This window comes from Pelodiscus sinensis, chromosome 9 (genome assembly GCF_052426305.1).
Source record: "Pelodiscus sinensis isolate ZL-2025 chromosome 9, ASM5242630v1, whole genome shotgun sequence".
Taxonomy (NCBI): domain Eukaryota; kingdom Metazoa; phylum Chordata; order Testudines; family Trionychidae; genus Pelodiscus; species Pelodiscus sinensis.
Window position 1 is genome coordinate 13638502 of NC_143060.1, and position 15111 is coordinate 13653612.

At 50.7% G+C, this 15111-nt stretch overlaps 1 protein-coding gene across 1 annotated transcript in view; it reads left to right on the forward strand.

Moving 5' to 3' along the window:
• The first annotated feature begins 1373 nt into the window (after nt 1-1373).
• ACOT11 (acyl-CoA thioesterase 11) overlaps nt 1374-15111 on the forward strand; it is a 124070-nt gene continuing 110332 nt past the window's right edge. The window contains exons 1-2 of the mRNA XM_025189817.3: nt 1374-1393; nt 13920-14043. Coding sequence (XP_025045602.2) covers nt 13948-14043 — 96 coding nt within the window. The 5' untranslated portion in view covers nt 1374-1393; nt 13920-13947. The remainder of the gene's footprint in view (nt 1394-13919; nt 14044-15111) is intronic.

Below are 15111 nucleotides of genomic sequence, written 5' to 3' on the forward strand. Positions count from 1 at the left end.
GGTCTTTTCCCAGTGAAAGAGCCTTACACAGTGATATCCTACTGAACCTCTATTTATTACCAATCATTAATAACAGATGCACACACCAGGCACACAGTGCTCACCACTCACAATGAGACAGATGAACTTGTCTTGATGGCCAGTCAGGATCAGGTCCGTCTGGGGGACTCCAGTCTCTGTGCAGTGTCATGGGCACAGAGTTGAGGTCTGGCACCTCTGATCTTGGAGCCGTGTCCTGGAGTTGGTTCCCAAAGAGCTGCCGTTTGGACCTCAGTTTATGTAATGAAACCTGAGTCCCGCTTAGCTCTACTGTAACCAATTATTTTAGTATAATTTTACTAACCCATTGTAACCTCCAGTAACAGAATTACCTAACCAATCACGCCCCACCACCTTAGTTGATTTACACCTAGCAAAATGAATTATACAGCAGACAGAAACAATTAAAAACCAGGCAGAGATCACACAGACAAACAATAGGAAAGTGAGGACCATAATCACAGAATGAGGATTCCACACCCTAATCTATAGATAAACAGTTTCTTGCCAGATGAAATGTTGTTCACTACGTTTTCTTTACCTGTCTTGAAATGTACTTCTTTGTCGGGTGACAGTGGGTGCCATTAGGGCAGAATCTCCTTCTCGCAGCCGGTGTGACACTATTTTAATGCAATGTAGATGGATCATGAGTATGTGACTTCAAGCTTTACAGCTAATGGCTGCTGCTCTTCAATCTGGCGGCAGAGGAAGGCTTTCTGCCTTCAATTATGGCTACAGGCCTTCCACTATGGCTACAGAAAAACCATATTGTTGCACTAGGAAACAGGGTGCTTCAGAATTAGGTATTAGGACAACCTAACCCCCCTTTGAGAATCTAGCCCCAAGTGACTGAGCACTCGTATTTCTGCTTCTAATCTTGTACCAAAGTGGACAACCATTTCCATTGCTTGGCTGAATCCATTCTCAATTGCCACAGAGTCAGCCCTGTGACAGGGCAGCATTGACTCCTGAGAAAACTTTACGCAGTAGATAGCCAATAAATTAAAAGCCAAACATCACAAGCTAAATCACCCTGGTATCTTGGATAAGGTCTTGCTCAGTCCAATTTTCTTACTCTACTAGTCTGCATCAGAGCCAGCTGCTGAGAGGCTAGTGAGTCAGATTTTTCTATTGTGTCCTACACCTGCTTTCCCTCTAGCCTTTCTCTCCCTTAAAGGGACGTCTAGCCTGGCAATTAAATATCCCCTCAATGAGAAAACCAGCATCATGGAAAAATCCTCAGACAGCTGAGTCATTATTGCTCCCGCAGTGCAATACAGCCTCAGTGCATAAAGTGATCAACATGGGGGGCAGTGTAGGAGTGGTTTCTAACAGGGTGGTGGTAGAAGAGCTGGTAAGTGTGTATTTGGTTTGTGTATAGAGGCATCTCAACCAGACTGATATAAAACCATGGGGTCTCTTGTTTAATTAGGGAGCTTTCCCTGGGGCTAGACCTATTAGCACTTTAGTGTGTGGAACCCAGTGTTACTAGCATGTGGGGTTTTCCTGATTTCTAAAGGGCAGCGCTAGTGAGATCTGGGATGGGATGGAAGCAGGGGGAGGTCACTAGCTTGTGAAAGGTCAGTGCAAACTGGCCATGAGGCTTAAAGATTTGCGAGTGCGCAGTGGGCCGTGTCCCAAACAATGGTAGGGGAAGTGGCTCGCTCCCATTTAAGTTCTGTTCTCCGGTCTTAGTGTATCTCCTACCACATTAAAGGGAGAGCTGATCTGCTACTGAATTGAACAGCCATTTCTATTACTTGACTGAATCCATTCTCAGTTACCACAGGTACAAGATTTAGCATTCCCTGTGAACTGAGTGCTTGGGTCTCCACCCAGGTGGGATTCAGGTGGCACCCATTTGATTAGCAGAGGGCCCACAGCTGGCAACATGTGTGTATCTTGGTGGTGCACATCCACAGATGCTTTGGTGCACATAACAAAATTTATTCTGCATATAGATGAAAAAAGGGGACATTGATCTTGCTTGCTCTAACACTGCCTCCTCTCCCCCCCCCCCCCCCCCCCTGCAACCTGCTGGAATGTGCCTTGCTGATATTACCCTGTGCTAGATATGAATGAACTGACCTTCCTACCAACCCGTAGGGACAGAGCACTGTTCTTGCTCCTGTTTAACAGATATGGAGATTCCTTTTCTTGCCCCAGGTCAAACAGGAAGTCTGTGGCAGAGCTACAATTGGAATCTGTGCTTCAGCCCAAGTACAACTTTCCTCCCGTACATTTATCTTTTATCTGATGCTGCCCTGAAAGCTCCTAAGTACAGTTAATTTCCTTGGGCTGTCTCCATTCCTGGTTTGACTCTACCACTGATCTGTCCCCACCCTGCCCCTGCCCCGGCCCTGAACTCCTTTGTAAAATTCTACCAGAGTGGGTAGGCGCGTGTTCCTTGCTGTCAACTTAAGTTTTACTTCCCTGTATCTTTGCACTTCTCGGCTTTGTCCCAGGCAGACAGCGTTAAAATATCACGTGTGTGTTCTCCTCAGATTTCCAGCCTGATTTCTAGATCAAAGGACCTTTTGATCCTCTACTTTGGAGGTTTGCCCATCACTTGTCTCATTCTATTCATTGCTACCTACTTCAGGAGTCTGAGTTCTAATGGCCCTGGTCGTTTGCCTATCTGGGTAACTCTAAACTCCTGTCTAGGCTGGAAGCAGATGCATGCTGGTGGAACCGATTTAAACGTGTCTGTAGAGAGCAAATTTCTAAACCACTTCCCTATATCACCCTAGGCCAAGACGTTTTGTTTTGTCACACTGATCTAAAGCCAGGCTGGATAAGGTGAACTAGGTAACAAAATGTGCTAGCGGCTCAAATAGAATTGCAGCAACATAATGTCTTATGCGGAACTTATTGGACAGCTGCAAACATGGCCTGTCACACAGGCAGTGAGCTGTGGTTATGGAAATTGTGGGCTGCAGTTCGAGACTCGTGACTTGGTAGTGTGCTGACGTTTGGCTCTCTTGGTAGGCTGTTGGAACAATACCAAAGGTACCTATGGCTTGGAGGGAGGCCTCCAGGGTGGAGGGAGCCTGACATTTTTTTTTCCTTTTGTGAGGTGATCTGCGTTCATGTCCCACCTTTCTTCCCTTCAAATTTTTGTCTTGGGAGCTGATCCCCTTAATTACTGAACTTCACATTTATGTTTTTCTTTAGTCTTTGCCGCCTCTGTTGCTAAACGGCCCCGAGGAAGGTTCCGTTGAAGCCCTGCCTAATGGCCCCATAGATGCCTTGCACCTTTTAATAGAAAGACTTTTTGCTCTTGTTCTTGCTGCATCTGAACTGAATTCTCCATTGCATGGGTGACTGGTGCCTGCAAGGGAGGGGTGCAGGAAGGGCCACCCAGAGGAACAGGGAGGGGGCATGAAGGGGGCCCCCCATTTAGCAATTGAGATTTTGGCAGGGACACGGGGCGGAGGGCACCATGCCTCCAAGTGCTCAGGAGGGGTGACTTTCCTTCAGTGGGTTTCTTACTGAACTTTGCAGATACTTCCCTTTTCTTCTCCCTTGATACCTGGTTTCACCTTCCTCTTCTGTGCATCTGTATGATTGTCCGGTTTCAATTCTCTACCCACCTCCTTCTAAAGGGCTGATGTGACCTGGAGAGACACGGCACCGTCAGAGCTGGGAATGGTTTGGGTTCCTGGAGGAAGAGCAGTGCAGAGGATGGTGGGAAGACCACAGTTCGTGTCAGAAGTCACTCTGGTCTAGTTGCTGCTGATTCTTGCTAGGTCAGGCTGTTGCCAAGGTGTCAGTGCTGTCACTTCCTAGGAGACAGCCGGTCTGCGGGTTAGCAGTAGGGTGAGAGGCGTTCCTGCCCAATATTGCTGGAACATCAGGTGGTACAGGTTGAACTTCTCCAGTCTCAGCACCGGCCAGGTCCCGAAGGTGCCAACCAGAGAATTGCTGAACCACAGGAGGTCAATGTTGTGTAGCAGCAGACTGGGCTCTTGGAAGACATTTAGGGGTAAATTAAAACACAGAACACTGAGAGCCAGGACTGGTGGCTGAAAACCACCTTAATGACACCACGGGAAACTTGGCCACACCCACGGTAAGTGGACACCTGCTCACTAAAATCATGCTGGACCATGGATGTTGCCATACTAGAGAGATTCACCCTGTCAATGCTATAGTGAATAATCAGGACGATGCTGGAAGGAAAATCACATTCTCCCCATGCCATGTTCAGCCCTTGAGCTCCATGAAGGAGGGCGCAGGAGGCAGGTGTGGCTACCCTGAAGCAAAATTGCAGGGGAGCAGCGTCATGGCAAAGCTTTATTTGCTGCTGGTGAGTGGGAAAGTTTCCCTGGTGACTTTGGGGAGGGAGGAAGCAGGGAATCAGCTGTCAGTTTCTGTAGCATTCAAGCTTTTGGTTTAAAAAGGTTTCCAGGTGTGAAAAGACTTTTTTCCAAAATGAACCCAGGCAGAGCTGTGTTTCTGAGTCTGCAGACAGCGCTCGGGGGGCTGCTGCTGCCGATCCTGCCCCAGCACATCCACAGGTGCTATTCACAGGGAGGTGGCCAGCAGTCAAGCTGAAACACTCAAGTCCGTTTTGCTAGGTTGCTGCTTGGGCAAATCTCTGAACAGCAGCAAAATGAGGCAGAGGAGCTAGTTGCAGGGAGGAAACCTGACAAGTGGGCTGGGGAAAGGGCTGAGTAATGGAGAGTGTGTCTCGCTCTGAAAGCCGCTGTGAGGATGGGGAAGATAAGCAAAAAGTGCCTTGGGGGCATCACATTAACTGGACCACTACTAGCTAGAGGCTGATCCAAAAGATGGAGCTCGGGCTATACCCTGTGGGGCAGGCCACAGGATGTGAAGGGGAGCTGGGCTCATCCGCAGGAACTTCCTGGGGGAATTCATTGGTGGGGTTGTTCACTGATCTTTCATCTCTGCTAATTATTGATAAGGAATGGGAAGGCCCTTTTCCCAAGTGGTAGGGTCCTGGAAAGGTGCCTAAGCACTTCTAGACCCTCCTCCAGAGCTTGTTGGGGAAGTCCATTGCGTGCTTCAGTGAAGGTGACAGAGAAGGGAACATTCTTCATCAAACTCTGTAGCACTTGAGTTATTTCCACAGGGCTCCCTGTTCTCTCCCTGTTCAATGCTACAAGCCTTTTCCAAAAGGGAGGCAAGGAAGAGGTGAAAATATTAGGCTTCACCTAATGCTGTAGACTCAATGGTTCCAGGAAAGTAGCCAACCAGCCGGAGTCTTATCCAGCTGAAACCTCTGCATCTTTGCCTATTGCTGGGAGCCCTCAATTCATACACCAAGTCCAGATTCTCCCCTGCCTTAAACTGGGCCATCACTGAACCCTAGGCAAACATTCACTTCTGGGCTCTTACCTTCTCGTGTGAATAACAACACACGGCTGACCTAGACATCTGTGTGCATGTCAGCCATTATTTCCAAATGGTAAAAGGCTTTCTAAGGCCACCCTTTGCTGCTTGCATTCTTCTTGCTCATGTTCCTCTTTTATATGCTTTGCTGCTCCCAAAGACGCATTGTTGACTGTAATCGTCACGATGCCAGGAAACACCACAGTGAAAGTGAGGTGGAGATGGAAGGAAAGGGAGTAAAGATGGGAAAAATTCTTCCCCGTGGTCTGCCCCTCCGGGAAGTGCCTGCAAATTCCCATCTCTGCCTGGTCACTTACTACCATTGGAGAAGGAAGCGGTTCCTTTACCCACGTCCTAGTCCCAACACAGCCCAGGAGCGAGGAAAGACGTGAGTCTCAGCTGTGTGGGAAGCTGATCTCTGCCCACTCATCCACTGGTGTGGATTTGCACACGAAGTGGGAGAACTTCCCTGGCTTCAGTAAGGGACGTAGTGACCTCTGGGCCAAGCCAACAGCATTGCTCACTCAGTCTGGCAGGGCTGCTGCAGCTACAGGAGTTACCGAAGGACAGTCCATGTCTCTCACGTTGTATGGTCTATTGCTAGCTTGAAAAAACCAAAAGAATGTGGCCCTTTGCAATGCCAGGGCACGCTTCTGCTCTTGGTAAAGAATTGCATTGTTGTGATGCTAACCACTGAGACTTACTAAAGCTTTCACATAAGGTTTCTGGAAAAATAGCTCAGGTACAGGGGTGTGTCCTCTTTATCTTCTCCCCTGTCTTCCCCCATCACTCCCACAAGCGGTTCTGTAATGGTTGCATTTCTGCTGCAGATCTTTCTGACCGGGGGCGGCCGGGAACGTAGGCAAGGGAAGGCACAGCCTTCCCAAAACTGTCTACACACCCAACTGCCAAAGGCTAGGGCCGTGGTGTGGCAGCCCTGGCTTCTGGGGCGGGCCGGGCCAGCGCCGGAGCATGGCAGCCCCAGCTTTGAACATGGCCAGGAACAATTGGGCTGGGAGTGGGTGGGACGTGGCTCCAGCGGCGGGACATTGAGTGAAGGGGCGGGGCTGGCTGGGGCTTGCAGCCTTCATGTGGGCTTTCACCCTCGGCCTATGTTTCTGATTGAGGTATCCTGGCTGAGCTATTACCAGCAATCCCTGGAGAAAGATGGCTGTCTCAACATTGAGCTTCCTTTAGCATCTACACTGGGTCTCCTTAGGGCTTGTACTTATGCAGAGATCAGGCTTTGTTTAGTACTCCTCACATATTATTTCCACCTCATACATGAATGAAGCCTCCTGCCACCTATGTGATGTGTAACCCCCAGCCCCTGAACTGCTAGTGTTTATTCCTAGCGGGTTGGTTTTTCTCCCCTTCCCCTCCTTACTTTTATTTTGTATTGCTTGCTAGTCCCCTGCTGAATATGCCTGGGGTTGGGGTCCCATTAGGACATTGAAGAATACCTTTTGTCAGCCGGTTGTATGAAATACAGGGCTTTCGAGCCTCACGTTTCCCAAGGACCTATGGAAAGTACACTGGTTTAAGCGGCTTAATTTTTTCCCCCTGCTTCTTTAATTGAAACAGTAGTTCTTTGTCACAGCAGTCAAATCAGCTGTGATTTATTGGGACACAGGAAGCTAACCCAGCAGGGAGCCGAGGGTGTCTCTGCTTTACTGAGATCATCTAAACGCTGGGGAAGGGAGGGGAGAGAAGAGCTGCAAACGCTATTCCGGGGAACAGAGCAGAACTGGTTTGCTTTAGAGGTCAGGCCTTGGGGGGTGGGGCAGTGTTTCTCCTGAAAGTGGGTTAGAATCATAGAATACTAGGGCTGGAAGGGTTCCTCACATGTCCAGCTTCACTCACCATGGGGCTGGTATAGCACATGTGTTCTCATATGGCATCTTCCAGGCAATACCGCTGGACTAGCCTGCCAGCTGCCAACCCATGTTTTCAGCAGCCATGTTTTGTATTGCCTGGGGACATCGCCATTCCCAGCACCCTGTTTAAATGCAACCTGGGCCGAGAAATCAGTTTACACGTGGACGTGCTGGTCGAAGGGGAAGGGTGCACAGGTTTGAAGCATACTGCAGTGTGTGCATCAAATAAATTGGAAGGGTTTGATTGCATCCGGGAGTGGGATGAGGCACAAAGTTTGGCTCCAGCCCTAAACTTTCCATGGGTCTGAGAGTTTTCAGATCTGGTGGGGGGAGGCTTGTGGAGGTTGGTTGGAAGTAACCCAAGTGAAGAGCTGAGCTAAGGCTGCAAAACGTGCTGGGGCTGCACCAGTGAAGCTGCAGGGTGGTTTGCTTAGCCTGTGGCAAGTCTATAGTCTATCAGTGTTTGCCCGAAATGCCCCTCTCCATTGGCATGTGGTGTTCCAGATAGGTATAGGGTTGCCAGGTGTCTGGTATTCTATTGGACAGTCCAGTTTTTGGGCCCTCTGTCCGGTAAAAAAAATCCAGGAAATACCAGATATATGCAATGTCCGGTATTTCCTGGATTTCTGGCTGGGTGCCAGACGGAAGCCTGGCGGGGGTGGGGGGAGTGGCTGGGAGGCACTGGAAGCCCTGGCTGCGTCTGACGCCTTGGGGAGGAGGAGAAGCCCTGTCCCTGCTCCTGAGCGCAGGGTGGAGCCGCAGCCGGATTCACTCGCGCTTCTTTGGACCGTGCGTGGGATTGACAGCGCCCCGGGATCTGCAAGTGCCCGGGTTAGTCCCGCCCCTCTCCCTTCCCTCGACCCTCTCCTGGCCACCCCTGCTTCCTGTCTGCCGGTTCTCCTCCCGCCCCCATCTCCCCTGGCCAGCTGTGCTTCCCCGACTCACCTGCCCACCAGCCCGGCATCCCGGTCCCTCCATCTCCTCTGGCCAGCCCCTCTGCCCCCAACCCCGTGCCTCCCAGCCCCGCCCCCCAGCCCCTGCCCAATCTCGGTGGCCAGCTGTGCTGCCTCCGCTCCTCCTCCTGGCTAGCCCCACCCTCTCCCGGCCAGTCCCCCCACCCCATCAAGAGTGTCCGGAATTTTTTTCTAAACCTACCTGGTAACCCTAGATGGGCAAGGGTTAAATCTGCTCACACCCTGAGTCCAGGTCTCCACTACAAGCTTACTTGGGTTCAAAAAGTCTCCGAGGGGTTAGTTCTATCGCTCGGAATGTGAAAAATCCCATCCTAGGAGCAATGCAGTTCCACCAACCCAGCCCTCTGGTGTAGACCACGCTATGAAAATGGGAGGGCTTCTCCCGCGGATAAGGCTACTGCCCCTCAGGCAGGTGGAGAAGCTCTTCTGTTGGCATAGCAGGATCTGCATTGACCTGCTACAGCCGCACGTGTGGCCTTTTACGTGTGGACTTGCCTGAAATCTTGGTGGGGTGGGGTGTGGGGTTTTTGGCTCTGGGCATGGGCATCAGGTTGGCATAATTTTTGGTGGTGCCCAGAAGGGCTCCAAGCAGAGGTGTCCAGGGCAACTGTCCGGGGGTTCTGCACTTCAATGGTCGTGGGCTCCAGAGTGGTCTGGGTTAGCGTGGGACCTGGTGCTGGTAACAGCGAGAAACCTGCTCCCAGCCTGCCATGCTCCGCTCCACCCCACTGGCTCCCTGCGCTGCTTGTGGGAGAGGCGGAAGCCAGACAGAGGTGGAGGCAGGAGCTGGGGGAGGGGTGGAATGGGCTGGGGCCAGATCACACATTGCTGCTAGCACCAAGCCCTTCCAGTAAGCCCCCTGGCCACCCTGTACCCCACATCCCACCAAAGCATGGGGGGCCCCCCCAAGCACAGGGCCTGGGGTGCTTGTTCTGTCCTTTCCTATGAACGGAGATGGCTCTGAAAACAGACCAAATGCTGGTGCAGCCAGTCCCGTGTTCTGAAATACTGGTGGAGCACGGGCATCATGGGCCCCTAGAACTCCCCACTTATGGGTCTGGGCTATGTCCCAGTAGATGACCTGAGCAGCCAAACCCACACAGCTTTGATGTGATCTCGCTTGCTTGTTACTAGAGCCAAGCTCAGGAAGGGGATAATTTCAGTCTTCATGTGTGGTGTGGACTCTGCTTTTAGAGCAGGTGGGGAACCCAACCGCTTATAAGACATTTCTTCATGGCCAGTTACTTTGGTGTCTGAATGCCTCTCAGGCCTACAGATGTCTGCACCCCTCTTCTGTCTCAGTTCTGCAGGTGATCTAGTGAGCATGTGTAACAGCCGGAGTGTCTGTGCAGAGCAAATGCAACAGGTATAACTTTGGATAAACAACCCACTTCAGTCAGGTTTCCAGTACCGGTCTCTAAACAGGCCGGGTGATATGTTTCTTCTTCCTGTGTCCAATCACACTGCTTGGATGTTGACCATCCAGTAATGCCAAGCTACCAATGAGGCACAGAACAAGAACCGCTCACAGAAATGACTTGGCAAATCATTCTGAATAGTAGATGCAATTTAAGAAAAAATGTTTTGTTCCTAAAAATGTGCACCCAGAAAGAGGTGAAGCGAATGAAGTTATTAACTTCTAAATTGTTGGACCCCTGCTAAAAGAATTCATAAAAACAGTAGGCAATCCAGCAAGCCCACACTAGGAGGAGTTATGCCTTCTTAAAACCAGGATGATCAGCTTGCTGATGAGCCTGGGGCGTACAGCTAAAAGAAACTCCCCTGTAAGGCTTTTAATGCTTTTGGTGGGGGAACAATCTTGGTCCATTCACCCCCATTGACTGTTACTAAGCAAAATAGGCCTGTACGTTTGAATGTTTTGTCTTTAGGAAAAACCGTAATAACTGGATAAGTGTTAAGCTAGTGGTCACCAACCAGTAGATCAGGATCTACTAGTAGATCTTGGAGCCTCTTACAGGTGACCCTGACTAGTTTGGCCAGGAGGCCATCAAGTGCTAGCACTTCAGATGCCCCTCACCTCACTGCTGCTCATCTCCTGCCCTTTGCCTTGGAGCTGTCCCTCCCACTGTGCAGGGCAGGGGAGGGAGAGGAAGGGTGCTGATGTCCAGGTGCCCTCTCCCGCTCTGTGTCCTTTCTTCACAGAGCAGAGAGGGGGCACAACAGGACACGGGATGGAGTTTGCTGGCTGCTTTAGGGAGTGGGCCAGGGCAGGGATGAGTCTCCTTTAGCCCACTGCACCAGCAACCAGGAGCCACCAGCAGTGTCCAGCTGGCACCCACATCCCAAACTCCTACCCCTGTCATGAACTCCCTCCTGCATCCCGAACCTTTGTCCTAGCCCTGAGCATTCCTGCATCCAAATGCCACACCAGAGCCGACACTTAGAACCCCTCCTACATACCAACAGCCTGCCCCAAGCTCAGCTCAGAGCCCCTTTCACACTCCAGATCCCTTAAGCCAAGACCAGAGTCTCCACCCCAACCTTCTGCCCCAGCCTGTTGAAAGTGAGTGAGGATGGGCAAAAGAGGGAAGATAGAGTGAGCAGGGGTGGAGCCCTGGAGAAAGGGTGGGAAGGAGGCGGTTGGAGACCACTGGTCTAAGCCAAGACTGGGAGGTGGGGAAGGAGGCATAGAAGCCTAATGCTAAATTCCTACTTTTTCCCCTCACTTTCTTGTATGTGAGTAGCTAAGGAAGTGGTGGGTGAGGTTTTCAACAGTCATGAGCATCTACAAGATCCCATTGACCTCACCTGGGGAACCAGGCTGTTGTCAAAAGTCCCAAGGATTATAGTCTCTTGACTAGTCTATATTTCATTAAATTAGCATTTTCAAAACTAACACCCAAATTTGTTTCCCAACAGAAAGAGGGAAGATGGTAGAGGAATGGAAATGAATATGAACCAAGTAGTAACATAGTTAATTTTCAGAGGTAGTTGAGGTAGTCTGTTTCAGCAAATACAAAGAGTCCGGTGGCACCTTAAAGACTAACAAATGTATTAGGGCATAGCTTTTTCAAGCTGCAGCTCTCTTCGTCAGGTGCATGAAGTGAAATAATCAGATGGCAAGGAAATAGATGTACATACAGAGATGAGTGTTACAACAGTTCTTAAAACTACGCTGCTCGCCTGGGGAAGTGAAGAAACAGGTTGTCAGAGCCAGGCAGGTATCCAGAAGTCGCCTACTACAGGACAGACCCAACAAGGAAATCCATAGTTAATGGTGCTGCGAAAGGTAGTATAGAGCAGATCGTGTGATGGCACCTCTAAGTAAAATTGTGACTAGCCCATGATCGTGGTGTGACTGATGCAGCGAAGTAGTTTAGATCTCAGCCCTCTTCTCTAATCTTGCTTCTCTCCATGCTTCAAATCATTCCCCAGGGTTTTTGCAAACCTTGAAACGAGGTTGTGATTTGGGCATTGCGTGACACTTTGGTGTGGGTTTGTGGTTCAGAAGGATTTTAGCAGCACGAAGAAACACTGTGGGGTTCTCTGAGTCATCGCTCATTCCCCCAAAGGCCATGAATGTGCATTGCATGTCTGGACCAGTGTGCTCTCCAGGACTGTTACGGGAGCCCTGGTTTGGAGCTGGCAGCTCTTCTGGATGAACACTCAGATGCATTATCGGTGCTCCTGTTTGTGAATGGTGACTGTGGATAGTGCTTTGAGAAGCTTCTAGGTGCTTCTCCAGGTCCACACCTCTCACAACTACTGGGTTAGTTATCCCTCCAGCATCCCCAGCCTTTCTCTAAGCATCAAGTTACTAGCGTGTCTGGCTCTAACCCAGAGGGGTAGAAACTTGGAGAAACTCAAATTGAATCTCTTTAGTGTTAACTAGTCTCGTGTAAGCTCCACTCCAATCTGAGGTTGGAGGAAGGTTCAGGGTCAGAGCCGGTTGAATTTGCTCAGGTTCACTTAAACCTTTAGGCTACGTCTACACTGGCCCCTCTTCCGGAAGGGGCATGTAAATTTCAGCAGTCGTCGTAGGGAAATCCGCGGGGGATTTAAATATCCCCCGCGGCATTTAAATAAAAATGTCCGCCGCTTTTTTCCGGCTTTTAAAAAAGCCGGAAAAGAGCGTCTAGACTGGCCCCGATCCTCCGGAAAAAGTGCCCTTTTCCGGAGGCTCTTATTCTTACTTCAAAGTAAGAATAAGAGCCTCCGGAAAAGGGCACTTTTTCCGGAGGATCGGGGCCAGTCTAGACGCTCTTTTCCGGCTTTTTTAAAAGCCGGAAAAAAGCGGCGGACATTTTTATTTAAATGCCGCGGGGGATATTTAAATCCCCCGCGGATTTCCCTACGACGACTGCTGAAATTTACATGCCCCTTCCGGAAGAGGGGCCAGTGTAGACGTAGCCTTACTGGAAGAGAAGCTGGTGTTCTCAGTCTGAGAATGGAAAACACTTGGGTACCTGGGGTTGACTCTGTGCTTGAGTTGACTCTGTGACCTGTCCTCACTGGCCAGGGAGCACGTGTTGGTATCTCTTTCTAGGGGATCGTACTTAGACTAGCTTCTTGCTGGAAAGGTGTTATGTCCCCCGGCTTGCGTAGTGTTCTGCAATGTGGCTTGCAAACACCTGCAGGCGTCCTTTGGTTTGCAAGCTCCTCCTTTGTTGTGGGGAAGTTGAGGTGAGCTCCAAGCGGACAACTGAGTTCCCATTGCACTTTCTCACTGCGCAGTGTCCCTCTCATCGAGCCGAGACGGGAATGGTCTGCTACAGGATGGGCCTCTGGTTGGGAAGGGTGACAAAGCTGCCTGCAAGCTGCATGCCTACCCCCCAGAATGGCTTCACTGTGCTTGCCATTGCCAGGGAATGGAAGTGGCTGAATTGAAATGTGGCTAGTAGGACGCGGAGGTGAATTGAAATGTGGCTAGTAGGACGCGGAGGTGAATGGTTCCTTTTCCCCTCAAGTGCCGTGGATTGAGTGGCATCAGGGCGTCACTCTGAAGGAGGGAAGCAGGCATGGGAATCTCAATGTGTCTTTATGGAGCTGATCACAAAGGGCCCCCAACCTGGGTTGAGTATCAGAGGGGTGGCCATGTTAGTCTGAATCTGCAAAAGCGGCGAGGAGTCCTGTGGCACCTTATAGACTAACTGAAGTGTTGGAGCATAAGCTTTTGTGGGCAAAGACCCACTTCATCAGATGCATGTAGTGGAAATTTCCAGAGGCAGGTATAAATATGCAGGCCAGGATCAGGCTGGAGATGACTGAGATGGATCCAGTCAGGGAAGATGAGACCCACTTCTAGTAGCTGATCTGGTGGTGTGAATTCCAAGAGAGCAGAAGCTGCTTTTGTAGTTAGGGAGCCATTCACAGTCTTTGTTTAATCCAGAGCTGATTGTGTCAAACTTGAAGATGAACTGTAGCTCAGCAGTTTCTCTTTGAAGTCTGGTCTTGTAGCCATCCTGCAGCAAAAAAATTTCCTTTAGATCTGCAATTGTGTGTCCAGGGAGATGGAAGTGCTCCCCTACAGGTTTTTGTATGTTGCCATTCCTAATATCTGATTTGTGTCCATTGATTCTTTTATGTAGGGACCATCCAGTTTAGTCTATAAGGTGCCACAGGACAACCTGGGTTGGGGTCTCTAGCTGGTACAGTTGTACAAATAATACAGATTGGGCCTGATCCACTAATTCTGGGCCACCTTTGTCTGCAGGCTATCCAGCTACAAACATCTGAGCAAGATGCCGCAGAAGAAGACAGCCAGCAGGAGATATGGGTGGCTATGGAGTGCAGGGGGGACCAAATTCCTGCGAGCACATCGGGGAGCCAGTGCACAGGTAAGGCAGAAAAATGTGTCCTCATTGCCCATCGCCACGATCCAGGGCTTCTCCTCCAAGGGTCCCGATGTGCTTTAAGTCTTGTAGTTCCCAGGTGAGGTGCATGGCATTTGGATGGGCCCAGACGTGCGCAGTCTGTTTCTGCTAATGGACTCTGGACCAAGCTCAGGGCCCTGTCTGTATGTGTGTGAGCAATGGTCCTATCCCTGCACAACTTGCTGTTTAAGTAGAGCAGACAAAAGGAAGGAGAACCCCCCCCCCCACTTCACAGATGGGGGAACGGAGTGCCAGGACTTACCCACCATCTCACAGGGAGCCTGTGCTAGTGCTAGGGGCTGAGCCCAGATCTCCAGGCCGTAGAGCCGACCACCTCCGCGGGCCCCTGGGGAAGGTTTGTGTGGGGGGTGGCTCTGTGCCCGGAAACAGGCAGGGCTGAAGGCAGCCAGCCCTGAGCATTGCTTGGAGCATACAGCCTGTCCTTTCGGTGGGGATTTAAAGGGTGTCTCTCCAGGTGGCTCAGGTAGCACGGCTCCCCCTTCTTCTGGAGGCCCTGCTGGTTTGTGACAATCCCTCCTTCACTGGCATTTTCCCTTCCCCTAAAGCACTGATTTGGGCTCTTCCCCCAGCCAGAAAGGTGCAGAGGGGCTCCCGCTGCAGTGTGCCTGGGGGGAGTGGTGCCAAAGGCACAGCCATGCGGCTCTCCGAAGGAGCCGTCTGTGCTGCTTCTCTTGCTCTGGGGAGCTGACTTCTAGGCTCCGGGCTTGGAAAAGGATGTGCCAGAGTTTGCTGCCTACTTATTGAGTGGGCGGGAGTGTCTTGCTTTCAAGGAGAAATCCCTAAGGATGAGTGGCCTCTAGGCAGGGCTTGTTCTTCTTTGACTACAGCAGGCTTTAGGACTAGGGGCTTTTTTTTGAGAGCGAGAGAACCAGGTTTGCCCCCACGTGACAGGGGAGTCCTAACACTAAGGCATCTCCTGTTTACCATATCAAGAAAACATGGTGTGTCCCCATCAGAGATCATCCTTGCTGGCATCCTAGTGAGTCTCGGAGCCTTTCCGAACCCTGGGAA